General features: G+C 42.2%; 1 protein-coding gene across 15 annotated transcripts in view; it reads left to right on the top strand.

Annotated features, from left to right (window-relative positions):
- The window catches only part of TAB3 (TGF-beta activated kinase 1 (MAP3K7) binding protein 3), a 68,539-nt gene that overhangs the window by 16,402 nt on the left and 29,382 nt on the right, over positions 1–22,755 (top strand). For 9 of the 15 annotated variants that reach the window (XR_011434694.1, XR_011434693.1, XM_070257246.1 and 6 more), the window contains exons 3-6: positions 1,276–1,360; positions 1,606–1,728; positions 10,246–10,369; positions 20,750–20,941. Coding sequence is in view for 11 of the 15 variants with exons in the window: in XM_070257246.1 (XP_070113347.1) it covers positions 20,840–20,941 (102 nt within the window). In the remaining 4 variants the exon portion in view is untranslated. The remainder of the gene's footprint in view (positions 1–1,275; positions 1,361–1,605; positions 1,729–10,245; positions 10,370–20,749; positions 20,942–22,755) is intronic. The other 6 variants (XM_070257249.1, XM_070257248.1, XM_070257250.1 and 3 more) reach the window with 1 other exon arrangement.

The following is a 22,755-nucleotide window of genomic DNA, read 5'->3' as shown; positions in this document are numbered from 1 at the left end:
AGTAATCTCCTTAAGTAATAAAATGTGGAGATGATCTGTGTCTGGCATATGTTACCAGTAGGTTGTCCTGTCTTTCTTTTTAATAAGTCAAATAAGAGTTGTCCCAACAAAGACCTTGGAACACCTCAGCCAGAGCAAGTTAGATTTCCAATTATTTTAAAGTCCTATATTTTGTCATTTATACTAAGTATTTAGTGTGCACGAGGCACTATAGTTCAAAGAGCATGTTTGGTTTTCGTTCTCAAGATTTATGGTGATAAAACCTAGAGGGGAAGAAAAAGTTAATAAACATTTCAAGTGCTGAAAGTAGTAATAAACACACAGTGACTTCTGTAGGCGTTTAGGAAGGGGAGAAAGTTGTGCTGAGTCAAGTTGATGGGAGAAGGTTAATATGAATGTGGGGTAGATTTTGCATTGTCGTATCAGAGATTAGAAAAAGATTACACGGGGTAGAAAACAGCATTCATGTAGGTGCACGGTACTTCTTGCTCATACTTAAAGTTTATTTTTTGTGTAATGTTTAAGATAAAGTGAGAAATTAAAAAATAAAAAGTATGATAAAGCACTGAAAATATACAGTATATAAATAGGGTGTGTCATTTTAGTTCTATTGTGGTTATAAAATGAGGTTGAGTCAGGAGATTAATTAGAAAGTTATATGCATGATAGCTTTGATATAAGCCAATATTTGCCCTAAAATGATAAAGTTAACATTGAATGACTAGGTTTACTGAGAATGAAGATAATTTCTAAATGATGGGGAGAGAGAATGCTCATCTGTCAAAATAAGCTATTAAGGCTACTATTCTTTAGATAAATTGCTCTTCATGGAACAGAAATGGGTTATATAATAGCATTTTTTTAAAGTTATATGCTATTTTGGCTATGCAATTGAAATTTTATATATGCTTCCTAGGCCCAGGCTTCATCCTTTCTTCTCTAAGTAGAATGGGGTCTCAGGATAGTAAGTCACAACCAGGTGTGCTACAGAAGCCTTAAGAAAACAAGCCATGGCCTATCTTTTTGTCTCTTTGAACTGCTGCTCTCTTCTGTGGGATAATGTAGAATTTAATTACTGTGGAAGATATTTGTGACCTAAAGGAAAAGAAGGAAATTCAGCTTATGATGATACTTGGGAAAGAACCACCTGACCTAAAAGTATGGTCTAGCATCCTGTCTGCTGTTACTTTAAGGCACCAGAAGTCTATGAGTTTTTGTCATTTTTCCGTATTGAGTTGAGAAGTTAACAAAAGGATAACTATCTCATTTTGTTAGATTTCCAGACTACTGAAAAGAAGGTGCTTTCAGAGCTGGAGATGTGTATAAGACTCCTGTGCCAGGGCTCATAAACCATCTTGAGGTAATTAAAAGAAAACTTTTAAATATACTTTATTTTTTGGAACAGTTTTAATTTTACAGAAAAACTGAGAAGATAATAGAGTTCCCATCTACCCTGCACCAAGTTTCCTCTATTATTAACAGCTTTCATTAGCATAGTACATTTGTTACAATTAACTAACCAGTATTAAAACATTGTCACTAACTAAAGTCTGTACTCTGTTCAGATTTCCTTAGTTTTTACCTAATGTATTTTTTCTTTTTCAGGATCCCACCAGGATACCATGTTACGTTTAGTCATCATGTCTCCTTAGGTTCTTCTTGGCTGTGACAGATTCTCAGACTTTCCTTGTTTTGATGACCTTGTCAGTTTTGAGGAGACCTGATCAGGTATTTTGTAGAATGCCCCTCAGTTGGGATTTGTCCGATGTTTTTCTCACGGTTACACTGGGGTTATGGGTTTTTGGGAGGATGACTACCGGTAAACTGCCATTCTCACATTCTCATCACATTGTATCAAGAGTATATACCGTCAACATGATTTATCACTGTGAATGTTGACTTTGGTCACCTGGCTGAGAAGGTGTTTGTCAGGTTTCTCTACCTGTAAGAGTACAGTTACTCCTTTTTTTTTTAAAACCCCTTTTTGTACTGTGCTGTTTGGAAAGAAGTCACTATGTGTAGTCCACACTTAAGGAGTGGGAGTTATGCTCCGTTTCCTGAAGGGGAATTCTTCTGTGTGGGAGATTGTCTCTTCTCCCTCATTTATTTATTTATTCATTCATTCAGTTATTTCTTTATATTAGTATGGGCTCATGGATATTTATTTTATCCTTTGGGTCATAATCCAATATTACTTTATTTATTTTTTGGCTCAAATTTTTCCAGCTTTGGCCATTGGGAGCTCTTTCTGTTGGTTCCTGTGTCACTTAGACATGCCCCTATTGTAATAGGGTTCTTCTTTTGAGCACATCCTTACTTTCTGGCACTATAAGATACTCCAGGCTCATCCTGTATATCCCCGTCCTAGTTCTAGAATCAGCAATTTCTCTACAAATCCCTGGTTCCTTTTATTAGAGAGTGCTATTGGAAATCAAGATCTGGGTGCTAGGTGTGCTTGTTGCTACTGGGATATCGTTGCCTCTAGGCCCTCTTAGCTGAAATCCCGTGTATATACTATCTGTATATTTATGCACATCCATAAATATTTCTGTGTATCCCATTTCTGTATATCTGTCTGTATCAATATTAAGCTAAACATGAGATCATACTGATATCTCCAACTCTAATCCATTATCATTCTAGCCTTCTCCCCTTGCTTGTCTGTAACCTTCCACTATAACAGTGAGAAACCTGGCTCCTACCATTCACCATTCATTTTCTTAATTGTTCAGCCCTAGTATACGTGTATAGATATGTATCAGAATTGTCAACCTGTACCCCCGTGGGAAACAGTTTTATCAAGTAGAGTACAATGCTTATAGACTGTACTTTCAGGGATCATTTCTGTAGGTTGTTACTAGAGTACAGTGCTTATGTACAGTTCCCTCTGCTTTTAGTCTTATAGATTCCGCTCATTTCTAAAGTTATTTAGATCAGCATTTTCCTCCCTCATCCCCTGCAGTGGTACTGTTTCATACATTTATAATACAGTTAGATGCTGTCATATGGTCTCCATTCCTTCCTGGGATTCCCCTGACCTCCTAAAAGGCTTTTTAAAATTTGCATGCTTTAAGGTTTGCTCTTTGTGTTATAAAGTTCCATGGGTTTTGACAAGCGCATAATGTCATGTATCTACCGTTACAATATCATACAGAATAATTTCACCGCCCTAAGCATCTCCTATGCTTCACCCATGAACCCTCTCTTCCTCCCCACAAACCCCTGGTAACCAGTGATCTTTTTACTTTCTCTATAGTTTTGCCTTTTCCAGAATGTTCTTGAGATATTTTTAGTCACTTTATAAAGGAAATCTTTGATTTCTCTAACCTAGATACCATTTTTTCCCAACCACCAATTCAATATTCTTAATTGAACAAAATATTTCTAGTAAATAAGAATGAAGGCTTTTGCATTTCTTTTTCATACACCATTATAGAAGGTCATTAAACTTTGTTTGTTTTTTAATATCTTACCTCTTTGTTACTGACCTCGGAACTGGGAGGAGATGCCAAGTACCTTTATTTTTGTTTTTGTTGGACAGGTTAGTGGAGGAAGGCAGGGGGTGGCCTGTATGATATGTCCTGCATAGGTGACAGCTGGCAAACAGATAGTCACTTAGGGGGAGGATGTTAAGCTTAAATTTAATCTGAATATGTTTCTATTTGTTTCTGGGGGGCTATGTTTAATGTGAAAATGCTTTTGATGATGGGGCTGGCCCGGTGGCACAGCGGTTAAGTTTGCATGTTCTGCTTCTTGGTGGCCCGGGGTTCACTGGTTCAGATCCCGGGTGTGGACATGGCACTGCTTGGCACACCATGCTGTGGTAGGCGTCCCACGTATAAAGTAGAGGAAGATGGGCATGGATGTTAGCTCAGGGCCAGGCTTCCTCAGCAAAAAGAGGAGGACTGGCAGTAGTTAGCTCAGGGCTAATCTTCCTCAAAAAAAACAAAACAAAACAAATAGACAAATGAAAATGCTTTTGATGATTCTTTTAATATGAATATTATTTTGATCCATAGTATATCTCTTTTGAGAATATAACAGTATGAGATAGATGTCGTTAATATGTAACTATTTCAAAATGGTTTCCACTGTAAGGAAAATCATATAGGACGATTGTCTTAGAAATTATTTGGAAGGCTCGTTTAAGGGAAATAATAATCACCATATTCCTATCTCTCTGTTGTTATTTTGGTAGTACCTTTGCATATATATGTGCAAAATCCTGAAATTAGGACCCTTACCTCTGCCAGTAAAAGACCATTTGTTATGCCCCAATGTCAGCCACTTCTTGTTGCTGTTTACCTTGAAGAATTCACAACCTGGTACAAAAATTCTTGTTTTAAAAGCAGGTTTTGGTTTAAACTTTACACTGTCTTTAAGAGTTATGATATCATCAAAGTCTTACCATGTGGCCAACAGTACAGGAGAATAATGGTTAAAGCATAGCCTTCAAGTTTGTATCCTAGCTTTGCTGCTTGTTAACTGTGTGACCACAGGCAAATTATTTGCCCTTTCTGAGCCTCACATTTCCTCATTTGTAAAATGTGGATGATGTTATTCTGTCTCCCATGGATGATAACAGAGATTAAATGAGATAAAGCACTTAGCACAGTGCCTGGGACATAGATATGGCTCAAGAAATACTATCTAAAATTAAAACCTCTAAAGCAGCAAGAAGATGGATGAATGTTCCAAAGCTTTATACTAGTATACGTGTTTTTGTTCAACCATTATTACTTGGACCAGACCAGTCAGAAAAATGAATGATTCCTTTATTTTTAATCTTAAAAGTCCTCTCAGGACGATGCTAACTTTTCTTCAAACTTGGGAAATGCTCGCCTCACCAAACAACATGCTAGTAGTGGTTGTCAGCCCGAGATCCTATTGCCTGTCCAGGGGCCACTTGGGGGGGCTGCTGGGATTTTACAGGAGGGGCCAGGATGCTAAGCACCTTGCAACACACACAACAGGCTCGCATTATGAAGAATTATTGTGCCCAGATTACCACATCAGTAGCATACTGTTGAGACACACTAGACTAGACTGATAGAGTATTATCTTTAAACCTCACTGTCGAACACATTTCAGGTGTCACAGACCCAGCAAGTATATCAATGAGTGAAGCAAGGCTGGCCTGAGTGTGTGGGACACCCTAGGGAGTGTAGGAACTAGGCAGGCTGGAGAGTATGTGTCCTTTCTAAATGGGAGCAACGCCTCAGCTTTAGCCAATTGTTGCCTACTGTTGCTAGCTCTTCTGATTTTTTCGGAGAAAAGCTAGATATCCACAGTTTTATGTAAAATTTCCCTATTTTAAAGTGTGGCTCAATTTTTTTTTTTTTTTTTTTACACTGCCAGAGCCAAACCAAGCAGATCAATGAACTGGATGCGGCCCACAGAGCATTGGTTTGTAACCTGTGATATGATTATTTTAGGAAGTGAACTAAAATTCTGGCAGAGGTAAACAGTCACGGCCACAGCAACACTGCCCTGCACGTTTGCTGAGCTTGGAAAAGTCTGTGGAAACAAAGCACTCGGTGTCGAGGTCATTTTCTAGAGTGTGGAGAATGGCGGCATCAGAGCAGAGCTCTGGGGGACCTGCCTCTCTGATTGGGAGCAGGAATTCTGTGGGAGAAATCCCAGCACTTGCTTTCTGAGGGACACAGCCCACTGGGCCTTGTGGTGCTGGCACTTCTGAACGAGGTGGGTAGCTGCCCCCCCTGGAGGAAGCCTCAGAGTGGTTCTCCTGCTAAGCGTACCATCCTGGCCCCCCATTCTCCTCCTGCTTCAGAAGTTACAGGAGTCCCTGCAAGGCTGCGAGGCGGTAAAGGCTCCACCCTGCAGCCTCCTGGTTTATGTGGCTTCGGGACTGGGTGACGATCAGAGGATTTAGGCCTTCGATATCTCTGCTTTCTTGATCTAGGGTCACCGCCTACCTAGCTCCACATTCCACAGCTGTGGCCATCTGTGCTTTACTGGAGGTGTTTCAAGGGTGTTCCAGGAGTGGGGTCACGTCCTGGCCTAGCCAGGACAGTTCAGATACTGCTTGAGTCCTCTGCCTAGTTTTAAGGTGTCAAATCATCACCCATCACTTTATTATAAAGTTGTTAAGAAACAAAGTCCATATGTTTTTGCATAGTTGTTGCATTCATCGATATATATGGACTGGAATAGATTGTATGTTTTGATCTGCACCATATCCAAATCTGTAATATACTATATGCCAATGTTCCATTGTAGTTGTATTCTATGGGATTAATTAAATACAAAAATACAGTGTAGTACTTTAGTGTAAAACTTTAAGTGCTTTTTAAGGAAACAGGCCCATCTTATTGGCTGGAATATATTCTGTTTGTTAACTATCTATTGGCTTAACCTCCCAGTGGGCAGAAAGGAAATTGCTTTTTTTTTTTTGAGGAAGATTAGCCTTGAGCTAACATCTGCCACCAGTTCTCCTCTTTTTGCTGAGGAAGCCTGGCCCTGAGCTAATATCCGTGTCCATCTTCCTCTACTTTATATGTGGGATGCCTGCCACAGCATGGCTTGACAAGCGGTGCCGTGTCTGCACCCAGGATCCAAACCAGCAAACCCCGGGCCGCGAAAGCAGAAGGTGTGCACTTAACCACTGTGCCCAGGCCGGCCCAGGAAATTGCTTTTTTAAAAGAAGTATATTAACATTTTAATAATCATCAAGAAATTACTAAGTTTATTTGAGAGTGTTATTTATTTTGAAATACTTAATGATTATCCATGTCTGTTAATGCTTGTGTGAGCGAATGTTTGTACAGGACAAAGTGCTAACCACTATTAAGATTACATACATAAGCCCTTAGAGAGAATACATTTTTATCAGTTTAGATTCCTACTCAAAAAGTAGGTCTACTATTAATCATTTTTTCAGACGATAGCCATCTTTGTGGGCGTGTAAGTTGTTGGCTTCAATTTTAAAGATGCTTTCTAATATGTTTTTTCAAAGGCAAATATTTGTAACCATTTTTTTTTTTTTAAAAGGCAACTTCTTCCCTTTAGCTCTGCCTCTTGTGTGTCCTAAAACAGCTTGTTTGTACAAGGATTCTTTCCTCCCCTCTCAGCCCTCCACCTTGCAAATGCCTGTAAGCTCCTATTTGGATGATAAACTGATGAGGGTTTGCTTCTTTTTTTCCCAGCCAGTCAAAGAAGGGCACTCATCATCGCTCTGCTGGGAACGTCCTTGATTCCTACCAATGACATAGTGGAAAGAACAGAGATTTTGGAGAAGGCAGGCTTGTGTTTGAGTCATGTTTCTGCCATATGCCCATTCTCTGAGTTTCTTTTCTTACTTGTAAAGTGGAGATGATAATAGCTACCTTTCAGGGCGTAGTTGTTTAGTAAGTGATAGCTGACGATAATAGTGATAAAATTAATGGTACCTTTGGCCTTGGTAGCGTCTGAGGTTCTGATGGCTGACAAAGCTGAGAGCTAGCAGCTCCTAGGAGCTTTGAAATACACGGAGCCCAAGCTCTTGACGCCTGAAACCTCTTTGTTCTTGTTGACCCTTGTTGCCTTTTCTTTCTTCTCATAAAAAGGCAATTGTATTGCCCTTATATTTTAAAGACTTGACATTAGGATTGAGAATGAATAAAACTGTTCTTTGAAGCCACTAGGAAAGCTCAAGTTAAGCCTTTGCGTGTTTCAGAATCTCTTTACTGACAATGATTAGATAGTCATCAAGTATTCGGAATGTGGTTAGCCCCTCAAATATTGAGGAATCATTCCTGGTAGGAAAGCTGTTATTTCTGTAGACACAAGCAGAGTTGATTACCTAAGGTCATTCCTATCATTAAATTCAGTGAATTCTGTTTTTTTTTTCATTTCACCTAACAAATATTCAATGAATACCTGGTCTGTGCCTAGTCAGTTGTATACCCTTAAAGGACATGCTGAATTGGAATCTAAGAGTTCTAGGTCTTAGCCTGTCATTTAAATGAAAATCCTGAAGTCTTAAAGCTGTGCTGTCCGATAAGGTAGCTGTGACTAACTACTGGTGGCTGCTTAGCACTTGAGATGTGGTCAGTCCGAACTGAGATGTGCTGTAAGTGTGAAATACACACTGGATTTCAAGGACTTATTTTGAAAAACGTATGTAAAATAGCTTATCAATGATTATTATATTGATTTTATGTTAAAGCAGTAAACAGTATTTTTGATATATTGGTTTAAATGAGATTAAAATTAATTTTACCTGTTTCTTTTTACTTTCTTAATGTGGCTACTAGAACATTTAAAATGATTTACATTATATTTTTATTGGACAGCGCTGCCTTAGAGCTTCAGTGACTTAGCAAGGTTGCTCATCTAGTTAGGACTCCAGTGGCTAGTGCAAATTATGGATTGCCTTACTGTGAAAATGGCAGGTAATGTTTGCTTTGATCAAAAGGGTGGATAATTCAAACCTTGTTTGAGAAAAAAATTAACATTAAGGACTTTGAAATAGTTTGCATTTTAAATTAAAGCCTAGATTGTTAATCTGGTAGAATCTCTTAGCATTTTGGATTTGGGGTATTTTAAAAGGGGCAAACTGTAAAAATATTCTCATTGATTCAGTGGCCTAACCCTATTTTCCTTTTTTTATAAGCATTCACAAATCACTCTACATAGGTGATCTCTGATACCCCCAAATTTTTATTGGGAGTTTGTGCAGGAGGAGGGGGGCAAGGTTCATCTAAAGGTTCATATATATATTTCTCTGTCTTACTAGCTAGATTGGTTTAGTATAGTAAACTTAATTCTTCATCATTTAACAAACACTTGAACAGGTACTAGGTGAGGCTCTGCAAATGCAGTGGTGAACAATGCATAGCCCCTAACAGAATTGCAGGCTTTCTGTTTGGTTTTATTTTGTTTTGACTTTTTATTTGGAAATAATTCCAAACTTGCAGAAGTTGCAAGAATAAAAATAGTACAAAGAACATGGTATACCTTTTAACGAGATTCACCTGTTGTTAACATTTCTCCCTTTTTGCTTTGTAATTTGTTCCTTCCCTCTGTGTGCATGTGTGCATACACACATATATAGGATATGTATTTTTTCCTGAACAATTTGAGAGTAAGTTGCATATGTCATGCCCTTTACCCCTAAATGCTTCATTGCTTAATTCCTGAAAATAGGGATATTTTCATATATAACTACAGCAGTTATCAAGTCAGTAAACTTAGTAGATTCAATAAATTTAACATTGGTAGAATACTTTTCCTAATCTATCATCCACATTTCAATTTTATCAGTTGATCCATTTATTTTTTTAAATATTTTCTTCATTTAGTATAGGATCCAGTCTAGGATTTAGTTGTTATGGCTGTGTCTTCTTTAATCTGTAATATTTTTCTAGCCTTTGCCTTTTATGACGTTGGCAATTTGTGGGTTTTTTTTGTTTTTTTTTTTTTGAGGAAGATTAGCCCTGAGCTAACATCTGCTGCCAATCCTCCTCTTTTGCTGAGGAAGACTGGCCCTAAGCTAACATCCATGCCCATCTTCCTCTGCTTTATACATGGGATGCCTACCACAGCATGGCTTTAGCCAAACAGTGCCATGTCTGCACCTGGGATCTGAACCAGCAAACCCTGGGCTGCCGAGAAGTGAAACGTGCGAACTTAACCGCTGCACCACTGGGCCGGCCCCGACATTGGCAATTTTAAGATGACGTTCTCACTACCCTACTCCCTGCTTTTTTTTTTTTTTTTAAAGATTGGCGTCTGAGCTAACAACTGTTGCCAATCTTTTTTTCTTTTTAATTGCTTTTTCTCCCCAAATCCCCCCCAGTACATAGTTGTATATTTTAGTTGTGGGTCCTTCTAGTTGGTGGCATGTGGGACGCCGCCTCGACATGGCCTGATGAGCAGTGCCACGTCCGTGCCCAGGATCCAAACTGGCAAAACCCTGGAGCGTGCGAACTTAATCACTCGGCCACAGGGCCAGCCCCCTCCCTGCTTTTTTTTTTAATAGAACATTTCCCATTTTGGATTTATCTGTTTTCATGAGTAGTTTCAGGTTATGCATTTCTGGCTGGAATACCATATAGTGATATATTCTTCTCAGGGTATCACATCAGGTGTATGCTGTGCATCTGTCCCTCATGGGTGATGTTTTGATTACCTAGTCAAGAGACTGTTGGCTATATCCACTCTATAGTTAAATTTTTCCCCCTTGCAACTAATAAGCAATTCTTTGGGGAAACACTTTATTAATATATCCTACTCTTTATCCAGATTTCCCCCTAGATTTAGCATCCTTTGATGATTCTTGCTTGAAGTAGTCTGTACTGTGATGGCTGCAAAATGATGATTTTTCCAGCTCCAACACTCTCTGCACATTTACCAGCTGGATTCCACTGTAAGCAAAAGCCCTCCCTTCTCCATCTATGTATGTTTGTATTTAACTGTCTACTTATTATTGATGTGGACTCATGGGTTTCTCTTTTCTACAGGCCTATAATTCATTACTATTTTTAATTATTTTGGTGCTCAAATTGTCAGAGATTCAGCCAGCGGGAGCCTCTTCAAGCTGATTTCCAGGTTATTCTAACAAGCTCCCACCTTTTTTTTTCCCCCCTGAGGAAGATTGGCCCTGAGCTAACATCTGTGCCAGTCTTCCTCTATTTTTGTATGTGGGTTGCCACCACACCATGGCTGTGGACAAGTGGTATAGGTCCATGCCCAGGAAGTGAACCCGGGCCACTGAAGTGGAGGACGCTGAACTTAAACACTTGGGCATGGGGCTGGCCCCTACATAACTCTTGACAGTCTTGGCTTAGAAAGAAGAGAGAGAGCTAGATGCCCAGTAAAAGTCAGCAGATTGCATGCAAAATGAAATTCCTTTCCTATAATGAAAGTCAAATTTCAGATTACATATTTATTTTTTAATTACGTATGTAATTATAAACTAGCAGAAGTAATTCAATATTTTCCTTAAGCATTTTTTATTTTTAAAATATTCTCCATAGTTCTCTACATTGCCCCAAGTAATGGTGTAATTTAAGTTTTGGGGCCTATTTGCAAGAAATAAAAGATCTGGTGTGGGATGATACTCTCATATGTGTGTGGTTTAGACATGTATCTTATAATCATGGTTTCCGTGTATCCTATGAATATGCAGGTGTTTACTTCTCATTCTTAAAAATATTTGACTATCTAGTGAGTGAACACAGGAAAAATATTACGAGATTGTATGGTATACACTGTATGTTTTTTCCCTTTTAAAAATGGGAAATACGGGGCTGGCCCCATGGCCGAGTGGTTAAGTTCGCGCGCTCCGCTGCAGGCGGCCCAGTGTTTCGTTAGTTCGAATCCTGGGCGCGGACATGGCACTGCTCATCAGACCACGCTGAGGCAGCATCCCACATGCCACAATTAGAAGAACCCACAACGAAGAATACACAACTATGTACCGGGGGGCTTTGGGGAGAAAAAGGAAAAAATAAAATCTTTAAAAAAAAAAAAAAAATGGGAAATACAAGTTAAACAGTGGATCAGTTAATTGTCCCTTGATGCTACCAGTTGATTTATCATTTCATTATTACTTTACTACAGTCAAGTGTTGCTTAATCACGGGGATTTGTTCTGAGAAATGTGTCGTTAAGCGATTTTTTCGTTGTGCGAACATCATAGAGTGTACTTACAAAACGTAGATGGTACAGCCTACTATACACCTAGGCTATATGGTACTAATCTTACGGGACTAGCCTTGTATATGCAGTCTAGCGTTGACTGAAATGCTGTTAGACAGCACTTGACTGTAGTTGCCTTTATTTATATGGGTGCTTAATTTGACTAGTGCCAGTGAGATTTGAGGTCAGTTACCTCTAATCAAACTGTCCCCGCCAATCCCACCATCTTCGCACCTGTGCCAGTCGCACAGAACTAGGCGAAGGCCTAGCTAGGCAGGTCTGGCTGATAGTAGGCTACCAGCATCATCTTTGAAAACAAAAGATTCTCCATTTTCATTTTTCTTTGCCCAGTTGTTTCATTTAGACGTTGGGTTTCCTTTACCTGGACTTCAAATTTGAACCTTTTGGCTTCAAAGTATAGGGAGAATATAAGGCAAACAGGACAAGTATGCCTTGCAGTGTTGTTATCAAGTCTTTCCTTATTTTATTATTTCAGACATTAAAATGATTCCTCTGCTTTAGAGGAGTGATGTGATAGCCTTTGGGAAACTGAATGATTATACACAAGGAGGATTTCTCAAGGCTAGAAAAATATGGTGGCCAAAGAATAATACTCTATTTTTATTTTTTTTTTTTTATTTATTTTTTTTTTTTTTTTATTAATGTTATGATAGATTACAACCTTGTGAGATTTCAGTTGTACATTTTTGTTAGTCATGTTGTGGGTACACCACTTCCCCCTCCGTACCCTCCCCCCACCCCCCCTTTTCCCTGGTAACCACCGATCAGATCTCCTTATCAATATGCTAATTTCCACCTATGAGTGGAGTCATATAGAGTTCGTCTTTCTCTGACTGACTTATTTCGCTTAACATAATGCCCTCGAGGTCCATCCACATTGTTGTGAATGGGCCAATTTCGTCTTTTTTTATGGCTGAGTAGTATTCCATTGTGTATATATACCACATCTTCTTTATCCAATCATCAGTTTCTGGGCATGTAGGCTGGTTCCACGTCTTGGCTATTGTAAATAATGCTGCGATGAACATAGGGGTGCAACGGACTCTTGAGATATCTGATATCAGGTTCTTAGGATAGATACCCAGTAATGGGATGGCTGGGTCATAGGGTATTTCTATTTTTAACTTTTTGAGAAATCTCCATACTGTTTTCCATAGTGGCTGTACCAGTTTGCATTCCCACCAACAGTGTATGAGGGTTCCTCTTTCTCCACAACCTCTCCAACATTTGTCGTTCTTGGTTTTGGATGTTTTTGCCAATCTAACGGGGGTAAGGTGATATCTTAGTGTAGTTTTGATTTGCATTTCCCTGATGATTAGCGATGATGAACATCTTTTCATGTGTCTATTGGCCATATTCATATCTTCTTTTGAGAAATGTCTGTTCATGTCCTCTGCCCATTTTTTGATCGGGTTGTTTGTTTTTTTGTTGTTAAGCAGTGTGAGTTCTTTGTATATTATGGAGATTAACCCTTTGTCGGATAAGTGGCTTGTAAATATTTTTTCCCAATTAGTGAGCTGTTTTTTTGTTTCAATCCTGTTTTCCCTTGCCTTGAAGAAGCTCTTTAGTCTGATGAAGTCCCATTTGTTTATTCTTTCTATTGTTTCCCTCAACTGAGGAGTTACAGTGTCCGAAAAGATTCTTTTGAAACTGATGTCAAAGAGTGTACTGCCTATATTCTCTTCCAAAAGACTTATTGTCTCAGGCCTAATCTTTAGGTCTTTGATCCATTTTGAGTTTATTTTGGTGTGTGGTGAAAAAGAATGGTCAATTTTCAATCTTTTGCATGTGGCTGTCCAGTTTTCCCAGCACCATTTGTTGAAGAGACTTTCTTTTCTCCATTGTAGGCCCTCTGCTCCTTTGTCGAAGATTAGCTGTCCATAGATGTGTGGTTTTATCTCTGGGCTTTCAATTCTGTTCCATTGATCTGTGGACCTGTTTTTGTACCAGTACCATGCTGTTTTGATCACTGTAGCTTTGTAGTATGTTTTGAAATCGGGGATTGTGATTCCGCCGGCTTTGTTTTTCTTGCTCAGGATTGCTTTAGCAATTCGCGGTCTTTTGTTGCCCCATATGAATTTTAGGATTGTTTGTTCAATTTCTGTGAAGAATGTTCTTGGGATTCTGATTGGGATAGCATTGAACCTGTATATTGCTTTAGGTAGTATGGACATTTTAACTATGTTTATTCTTCCAATCCATGTGCAAGGAATGTTTTTCCATCTCTTTATGTCATCGCCTATTTCTTTCAAGAAAGTCTTGTAGTTTTCATTGTATAGATCCTTCACTTCCTTGGTTAAGTTTATCCCAAGGTATTTTATTCTTTTCGTTGCGATTGTGAATGGGATAGAGTTCTTGAGTTCTTTTTCTGTTAGTTTATTGTTAGTGTATAGAAATGCTACTGATTTATGCACGTTAATTTTATACCCTGCTACTTTGCTGTAGTTGTTGATTATTTCTAATAGTTTTTCTGTGGATTCTTTGGGGTTTTCTATGTATAAGATCCTGTCGTCTGCAAACAACGAGAGTTTTACTTCTTCGTTACCTATTTGGATTCCTTTTATTTCTTTTTCCTGCCGAATTGCTCTGGCCAGCACCTCCAGAACTATGTTGAATAGGAGTGGTGAAAGTGGGCACCCTTGTCTTGTTCCTGTCCTCAGAGGGATGGCTTTCAGCTTTTGTCCATTGAGTATGATGTTGGCTGTGGGTCTATCATATATGGCCTTTATTATGTTGAGGTACTTTCCTTCTATACCCATTTTACTGAGGGTTTTTATCATAAATGGGTGTTGGATCTTGTCGAATGCTTTCTCTGCATCTATTGAGATGATCATGTGGTTTTTGGTTTTCATTTTGTTGATGTAGTGTATCACGTTGATTGACTTGCGGATGTTGAACCATCCCTGTGTCCCTGGTATAAATCCCACTTGATCATGGTGTATAATCTTTTTGATGTATTGCTGTAATCGGTTAGCCAAAATTTTGTTGAGGATTTTTGCATCTATGTTCATCAGTGATATCGGCCTGTAGTTCTCCTTCTTTGTGTTGTCCTTGTCAGGTTTGGGGATCAGAGTGATGTTGGCTTCATAGAATGTGTTAGGGAGTTCTCCATCTTTCTCAATTTTCTGGAACAGTTTGAGGAGAATAGGTATTAAGTCTTCTTTGAATGTTTGGTAGAATTCTCCAGAGAAGCCGTCTGGTCCTGGACTCTTATTTTTGGGGAGGTTTTTGATTACCGTTTCTATTTCCTTACTTGTGATTGGTCTATTCAGATTCTCCATTTCTTCCTGATTCAGTTTGGGGAGATTGTAGGAGTCTAGGAATTTGTCCATTTCTTCCAGGTTGTTCAATTTGTTGGCATATAGTTTTTCATAGTATTCTCTTATGATCTCTTGTATTTCATTGGTATCTGTTGTGATTTCTCCTCTGTCATTCCTGATTTTATTAATTTGCGATTTCTCTCTTCTTTTCTTGGTGAGTCTGGCTAGGGGTTTGTCAATTTTGTTAATTCTTTCGAAGAACCAACTCTTTGTTTCATTGATCCTTTCTATTGTCTTTTTTGTTTCAATATCGTTTATTTCTGCTCTTATTTTTATTATTTCCCTCCTTCTACTGACTCTGGGCCTTGTTTGTTCTTCTTTTTCTAGTTCTGTTAGGTGTCGTTTGAGGTTGCTTACGTGAGCTTTTTCTTGTTTAGTGAGGTGAGCCTGTATTGCGATGAATTTCCCTCTTAGGACTGCTTTTGCTGCATCCCAAATGATTTGGTATGTCGTGTTCTCATTTTCATTTGTCTCCAGATAATATTTGATTTCTTCTTTAATTTCTTCAATGATCCATTGTTTGTTGAGAAGCGTGTTGTTTAGTCTCCACATTTTTGCACCTTTCTCTGCTTTTTTCTTGTAGTTGATTTCTAGTTTAATAGCGTTATGATCAGAAAAGATGCTTGATATTATTTCAACTCTCTTGTATTTATTGATGTTTGCTTTGGTTCCCAAAATATGGTCAATCCTTGAGAATGTTCCATGTGCACTTGAGAAGAATGTGTAACCTGCTGTTTTTGGATGAAGTGTTCTATATATATCTATTAAGTCCATCTGGTCTAATTTTTCATTTAATTCTATTATTTCCTTGTTGATTTTCTGTCTGGATGTTCTGTCCATTGGTGTTAATGGTGTGTTGAGGTCCCCTACTATTATTGTATTGTTGTTGATGTCTTCTTTTAGTTCTATTAAGAGTTGCTTTACAAATTTTGGTGCTCCTGTGTTGGGTGCGTATATATTTATAAGTGTTATGTCTTCTTGGTGGAGAGTCCCTTTTATCATTATATACTGTCCCTCTTTGTCTTTCTTTATCTGTTTTGCTTTGAAATCTACCTTGTCTGATATTAGTATAGCGACACCTGCTTTCTTTTGTTCATTATTAGCTTGGAGTATTGTTCTCCATCCCTTCACTCTGAGTCTGTGTTTGTCTTTGGGGCTGAGGTGTGTTTCCTGGAGGCAGCATATTGTTGGATCTTGTTCTTTGATCCATCCTGCCACTCTGTGTCTTTTGATTGGGGAGTTCAATCCATTTACATTTAGAGTGATTATTGAGACGTGGGGACCTACCACTACCATTTTGTGTCTTGTTTTCCGGTTTTCTTCAGTTTCCTTTGTTTCTCGTCCCATGGTTTAATCTGTTCTGATGTAGAGCTGCTACTCTCTGTTGTTGTCCTTCTACTTATCTCCTCTGCTCTTGGTTTTGTAGCCCCTTTCCTTTTTTGGATTTTTCAGGAATGAGGGTTTTCCTGAGGATTTCCTGAAGAGGAGGTTTTGTGGCAATGAACTCCCTTAATTTTTGTTTATCTGGGAAAGTTTTTATTTCTCCATCGTATTTGAAGGATATTTTCGCTGGGTAGAGAATTCTCGGCTGTAGGTTTTTGTCCTTCAGATTTTTGAATATATCATTCCACTCTCTTCTAGCCTGTAAAGTTTCTGCTGAGAAATCTGCTGATAGCCTGATGGGGGTTCCTTTGTAGGTTAGTTTCTTTTGCCTGGCTGTCCTTAATATTTTCTCCTTGTCGTTGACTTTTGCTAGCTTCACTACTATATGCCGTGGAGTTGGTCTTCTTGCATTGATAAAGTTTGGAGATCTATTGGCTTCTGTCACCTGAAGATCCATCTCCCTCACCAGATTTGGGAAGTTCTCAGCCATTATTTCTTTGAATAGGTTTTCTGCCCCTTTCTCCTTCTCTTCTCCCTCTGGTATACCTATAATCCTTACGTTGCATCTCCTAATTGTGTCTGATAATTCTCGGAGAGTTTCTTCATTTCTTTTAAGTCTTGCTTCTCTCTCCTCCTCTGCCTGCAACAATTCTATATTGCCATCTTCCAAATTGCTAATTCTTTCCTCCATATTATCGGCCCTACTGTTCAGAGCATCTAGATTTTTCTTAATCTCCTCTATTGTGTTCTTCATTTCCAATATTTCTGTTTGGTTCTTCTTTATCGTATCAAACTCTTTTGTGACATAGCTCCTGAACTCGTTGAGTTGTCGGTCAGAATTCTCTCTTAACTCAGTGAGTATTTTAATGATGGCTGTTTTGAAGTCATCATCATTTAGGTTATATATCTCATTTTCTTTGGGATTGTTTTCTGTGTATTTGTTACTTTCTTTCTGTTCTGGAGATTTAATGTATTTTTTCATATTGCTTGATGATGTTGATTTGTGCCTCCGCATGGAGATAGAGTTTAGTTGCTCCTTTCACTTGTTTCAGCTGCTGCGGTGGGGGGAGCAGCTGTTTATACTTCACCAACCAGGAACCCTGTCCGTAGTTGCTAACTGGGCCTGGGCCCCTCTTCGTAGCCACAGTGGCCCTTTGGATTCCCTCCTCTGCCGTGGGGGCCGTCACGGGGGGCTTCAGGCTGCAGGGGCCTACTGTTGTTGCCCACCTAGATGCGCTCTCTCCTTGGGGTCTGCAACGGTGTTATGGGCTTTTCCAGCGGCCAGGGGTGGGATCACTTATATTTGTCGCTCCGTTGCTGTCGGCACCCACCAAATCTCACTTGTCCTCTATGGGTCGCAGGAGAGCTATTGGCATCTTCTACAGTCTGTGGTTAGTACACCTAGCTATGCTGCTTTTGCCCTGGGGTCTTCCAGCCTTGTGGCTGGCGGCTGGGTGCCTTCTACTGGTGCTGTGCAGAGGCTTTCCCTAAGGCTTCTGTGAGCCTGTAGGGTTTCCCCCTAGGCTACTAAGCTGGGTCTCTGGAACTCTCTCCAGCCCCAGTCCTCTCCGAGATCTCCGGCAATCCCTAGCCTCACCGGGTGGGCAACGGCAGCTGGGGGTCGCCCCGTCCTCTGGGCTTCTCTCCGGGCCTCTGCCGGGAGCTCTGAATGCTCAGCGTGGCCCCTCTGCTACCGGCAGACAGAGAGTTTTGTCTGCTGCCTGGCGGAGCTCCGGCGCTTCCCCTCCGGGTCGCCGGACCCGCCTTTGAAAGTTCCCCCGCCCCGGTCCTCTCCGAGATCTCCGGCAATCCCTAGTCCCGCGGGGCGGGCAACGGCAGCTGGGGGTCGCCCCGCCCTCTGGGCTTCTCTCCGGGCCTCTGCCGGGAGCCCTGAGTGCTCAGCGTGGCCCCTCTGCTACCGGCAGACAGAGAGTTTTGTCTGCTGCCTGGCGGAGCTCCGGCGCTTCCCCACCGGGTCGCCGGATGCGCCTTTGAAAGTTCCCCCGCCCCGGTCCTCTCCGAGATCTCCGGCAATCCCTAGTCTCCCGGGGCGGGCAACGGCAGCTGGGGGTCGCCCCGCCCTCTGGGCTTCTCTCCGGGTCTCTGCCGGGAGCCCTGAGTGCTCAGCGTGGCCCCTCTGCTACTGGCAGACAGAGAGTTTTGTCTGCTGCCTGGCGGAGCTCCGGCGCTTCCCCACCGGGTCGCCGGATGCGCCTTTGAAAGTTCCCCCGCCCCGGTCCTCTCCGAGATCTCCGGCAATCCCTAGTCCCCCGGGGCGGGCAATGGCAGCTGGGGGTCGCTCCGCCCTCTGGGCTTCTCTCCGGGCCTCTGCCGGGAGCCCTGAGTGCTCAGCGTGGCCCCTCTGCTACTGGCAGACAGAGAGTTTTGTCTGCTGCCTGGCGGAGCTCCGGCGCTTCCCCACCGGGTCGCCGGATGCGCCTTTGAAAGTTCCCCCGCCCCGGTCCTCTCCGAGATCTCCGGCAATCCCTAGTCCCCCGGGGCGGGCAATGGCAGCTGGGGGTCGCCCCGCCCTCTGGGCTTCTCTCCGGGCCTCTGCCGGGAGCCCTGAGTGCTCAGCGTGGCCCCTCTGCTACTGGCAGACAGAGAGTTTTGTCTGCTGCCTGGCGGAGCTCCGGCGCTTCCCCACCGGGTCGCCGGATGCGCCTTTGAAAGTTCCCCCGCCCCGGTCCTCTCCGAGATCTCCGGCAATCCCTAGTCTCCCGGGGCGGGCAACGGCAGCTGGGGGTCGCCCCGCCCTCTGGGCTTCTCTCCGGGTCTCTGCCGGGAGCCCTGAGTGCTCAGCGTGGCCCCTCTGCTACCGGCAGACAGAGAGTTTTGTCTGCTGCCTGGCGGAGCTCCGGCGCTTCCCCACCGGGTCGCCGGATGCGCCTTTGAAAGTTCCCCCGCCCCGGTCCTCTCCGAGATCTCCGGCAATCCCTAGTCTCCCGGGGCGGGCAACGGCAGCTGGGGGTCGCCCCGCCCTCTGGGCTTCTCTCCGGGTCTCTGCCGGGAGCCCTGAGTGCTCAGCGTGGCCCCTCTGCTACCGGCAGACAGAGAGTTTTGTCTGCTGCCTGGCGGAGCTCCGGCGCTTCCCCACCGGGTCGCCGGATGCGCCTTTGAAAGTTCCCCCGCCCCGGTCCTCTCCGAGATCTCCGGCAATCCCTAGTCCCCCGGGGCGGGCAATGGCAGCTGGGGGTCGCTCCGCCCTCTGGGCTTCTCTCCGGGCCTCTGCCGGGAGCCCTGAGTGCTCAGCGTGGCCCCTCTGCTACTGGCAGACAGAGAGTTTTGTCTGCTGCCTGGCGGAGCTCCGGCGCTTCCCCACCGGGTTGCCGGATGCGCCTTTGAAAGTTCCCCCGCCCCGGTCCTCTCCGAGATCTCCGGCAATCCCTAGTCCCGCGGGGCGGGCAACGGCAGCTGGGGGTCGCCCCGCCCTCTGGGCTTCTCTCCGGGCCTCTGCCGGGAGCCCTGAGTGCTCAGCGTGGCCCCTCTGCTACCGGCAGACAGAGAGTTTTGTCTGCTGCCTGGCGGAGCTCCGGCGCTTCCCCACCGGGTCGCCGGATGCGCCTTTGAAAGTTCCCCCGCCCCGGTCCTCTCCGAGATCTCCGGCAATCCCTAGTCCCCCGGGGCGGGCGTCTCTCTGGGACCCTCCGGGCGCCCCGAGCACCAGGCTGGGTCTCCCCGCCAATGGCAGGGAGAGACTCTCCCCGCGGGCTCAGGTGTGCAACTCCAAAGTTTCCCTCTGCGTTTAGGAGTAATTGCAGGGGGTTTAAGTAGGGTTCTGGTCACCTGTTTCCACCGTCGCTCCTCTGTTGTGTTCTCGCTCCTGCCCTAGATGTGTGTGGATCCTCTGGGGGCGTCCGTTGGAAGAAAGCCGCTTGCGGGTACTAGGCTGCCCGTCGGGGTCGGAGAGTTTTCACCTATTTCCACATCCTCCCGGAGGAAAGTCCGTCCGCCTTCCGATGTATAGTCGCGTGGGTGTCTCAGACGTCCTGAGATGCTGTCTGGATATCCTTTGTCAAGCGATAAGTGTCCAAATAACTGTAGACTCGAAGGGCGAGAGACAAAGAGGACTACTCACGGCGCCATCTTGGAATCCACTCCCAAGACATCCTAATACTCTATTTTTAATCTAGCTGCTTGTGTTTTTTTAAACAGTAAAATGAAACTGAAGTTTTGGGGAATTTTTTTTTTGGCTTTTTTTTAAACCAGTGATTGGCTGTATTACATCAGAAGGGCTTTGGCTAAATTTAATTTGTCAATTTTCCAACTTTGGAATTAGATATACTTATTTTAGTTCTCTCCATTTTAATATATTGATGATTTCTGTTTGAATAAAGTGAAATATGTAATTAAATTTAACCATACTTTAATTTCTTTTAATAGAAAATGATTGTAGCGTTGGAAGATCATTGCTATTGGAAGGCCGGTTAGCATCCATTTCCTGAGAGAAACTTGACCACCATTTGCTCTGGCATGGCGCAAAGCAGTCCACAGCTTGATATGCAGGTTCTCCATGACCTCCGACAACGTTTCCCTGAGATTCCAGAGGGTGTGGTGTCTCAGTGCATGATACAGGTAGATTGCCCACCATTGATAGTGATATTAAGTTACAGTTTTCCTTATTAGAGCTGGCTTTGTGTCGTGGTGACTAGAACTCAGTTAAGTTTTCTTAGATATGTGGTGCGGGGGCAGCATTTAGAGCAGGATTTCTCACCCTTGGCGCTGTCAACATCTTGGGCTGGATAATCTTTGTTGTTGGAGTCTGCCTTGTGCATTATAGGATGTTTCGCAGCATCCCTGGCCTCTACCCTCTAGATGCCAATAATATCCTTGCAGTTGTGACAACCAAAAATGTCTCCAGACATTGTCAAATGTCCCATGGGAGGCAAAATCTCCCCCATTGAGAACCACTGATTTAGAGAAAAGAGTAGAGGCATGCAGCAAAAAAAAAAAAAAAAAAAAAAAAAAAAAAAAAAAAGGTTCTCCTCACATTTCCCTTCTTAAATTTTTTGGGTTGTCTCATCAGTTCCCAAATCCTTAGAATTGAATTTTGAATCTCAAATTTATCATTATAACTTCTTAGACTATGTTCTCTTGAGCCTATTTTTCAAAGTTTGTAGAGTCCACTTCTTATTGTTTTTCTACTTGGTAAATGCTTACTAATGCCTAATTTGTAAGTGTAAGGCTACTTTCTTTAGTTTAATCATGTTCTTTTTGTCTTGTTGTCTTTTATTGAAATAAGTCTTTCATCTCTGATAGAACATGTCTTCCCAGTCAAGGGGCAACAGAGAAACAGGCCTAACACTCCCCGTGTTGAGTTTTGCATCATCCTTCACAGGATCTCAGTAGGTTTGGGGTTATAACATTTCCCTATTTGGTTGACTTTTGGGAGCAGCACTTCTGTCCTGCCCACTGGACTTCTCGCACACACAATCAGTTCAAACTCTGCCTTATGGCGTAATATGCAAACTGTACCTTATTGCAGTGTGAGCGGCTCAGGATACAGCCTAAGTCTATATACAGTTGAGGTTAATCAGAAATAGAGACTCACTGAACAGTGGTGGTAACAGAGCTGCTTCCTTTATTTGCAAGCCCGTCTACTAGGTCTAGACTTTTGGGCTTATGGGTTTTGTGCTATAGCTTGCTTTTGTTTTTTCTAACGCACATTCCCAGTCTGAATTTACACTCTTTATTTTAGCCCCATTTTGGTCTCTGGTAGAACAAAGGTACTTCCCACTGACATGAAACCAAACATGAGTGAGGCCTCTAGTTAAAACCACTTCCTAGCAGTCACCTTCCACACCTATCTTAGGACCGCACCTAGCTCTAACCTTGTTTTATTTTTAACTTAATTTTATTTAGCCCTTTATTACCTGTATTTTTTCATAGCTTAGTGTCTTCATCTCACTTAGTAAACTGAAGGAATGGAATTTAAATTCAACTCTGAACATTTGTTGATAACTTACATTGTCCTAAGTCTTTTACTTATTTTGTCCCTTTGGCATTAATAGAGTTTATTGGTAGGAAGACTTACCACCTACTGGCTCTGGAAAGTTTCTCTGTTGGCATGAAAATATGAGACTCAATAGTTTGCATTTCATATACAAGCCTTAAAGCCTCTCTCTGGTCTGTCATCCCTTGATTTAGGATCACTTTTTAGGAGTATGACGCTTATGTGCCTAAGTCCTTTCAAGAGTGTTCATATGTTCTTAAAAATTCTGACCCCTTACACGCCACAACTAGAAGGACCCACAACTAAGAATATACAACTATGTACCGGGGTACTTTGGGGAGAAAAAGGAAAAAAATAAAATTAAAAAAAAAAAATTCTGACCTCTTTATCCAACTAAACAATTTTGATTTCTTTAACTATTCTTCATATTTACTGT

The sequence above is a fragment of the Equus caballus genome, chromosome X (genome assembly GCF_041296265.1).
Source record: "Equus caballus isolate H_3958 breed thoroughbred chromosome X, TB-T2T, whole genome shotgun sequence".
Classification (NCBI taxonomy): domain Eukaryota; kingdom Metazoa; phylum Chordata; class Mammalia; order Perissodactyla; family Equidae; genus Equus; species Equus caballus.
The sequence above is the reverse complement of the archived record's forward strand: the minus strand, read 5'-3'. Positions and strand labels throughout refer to the sequence as shown.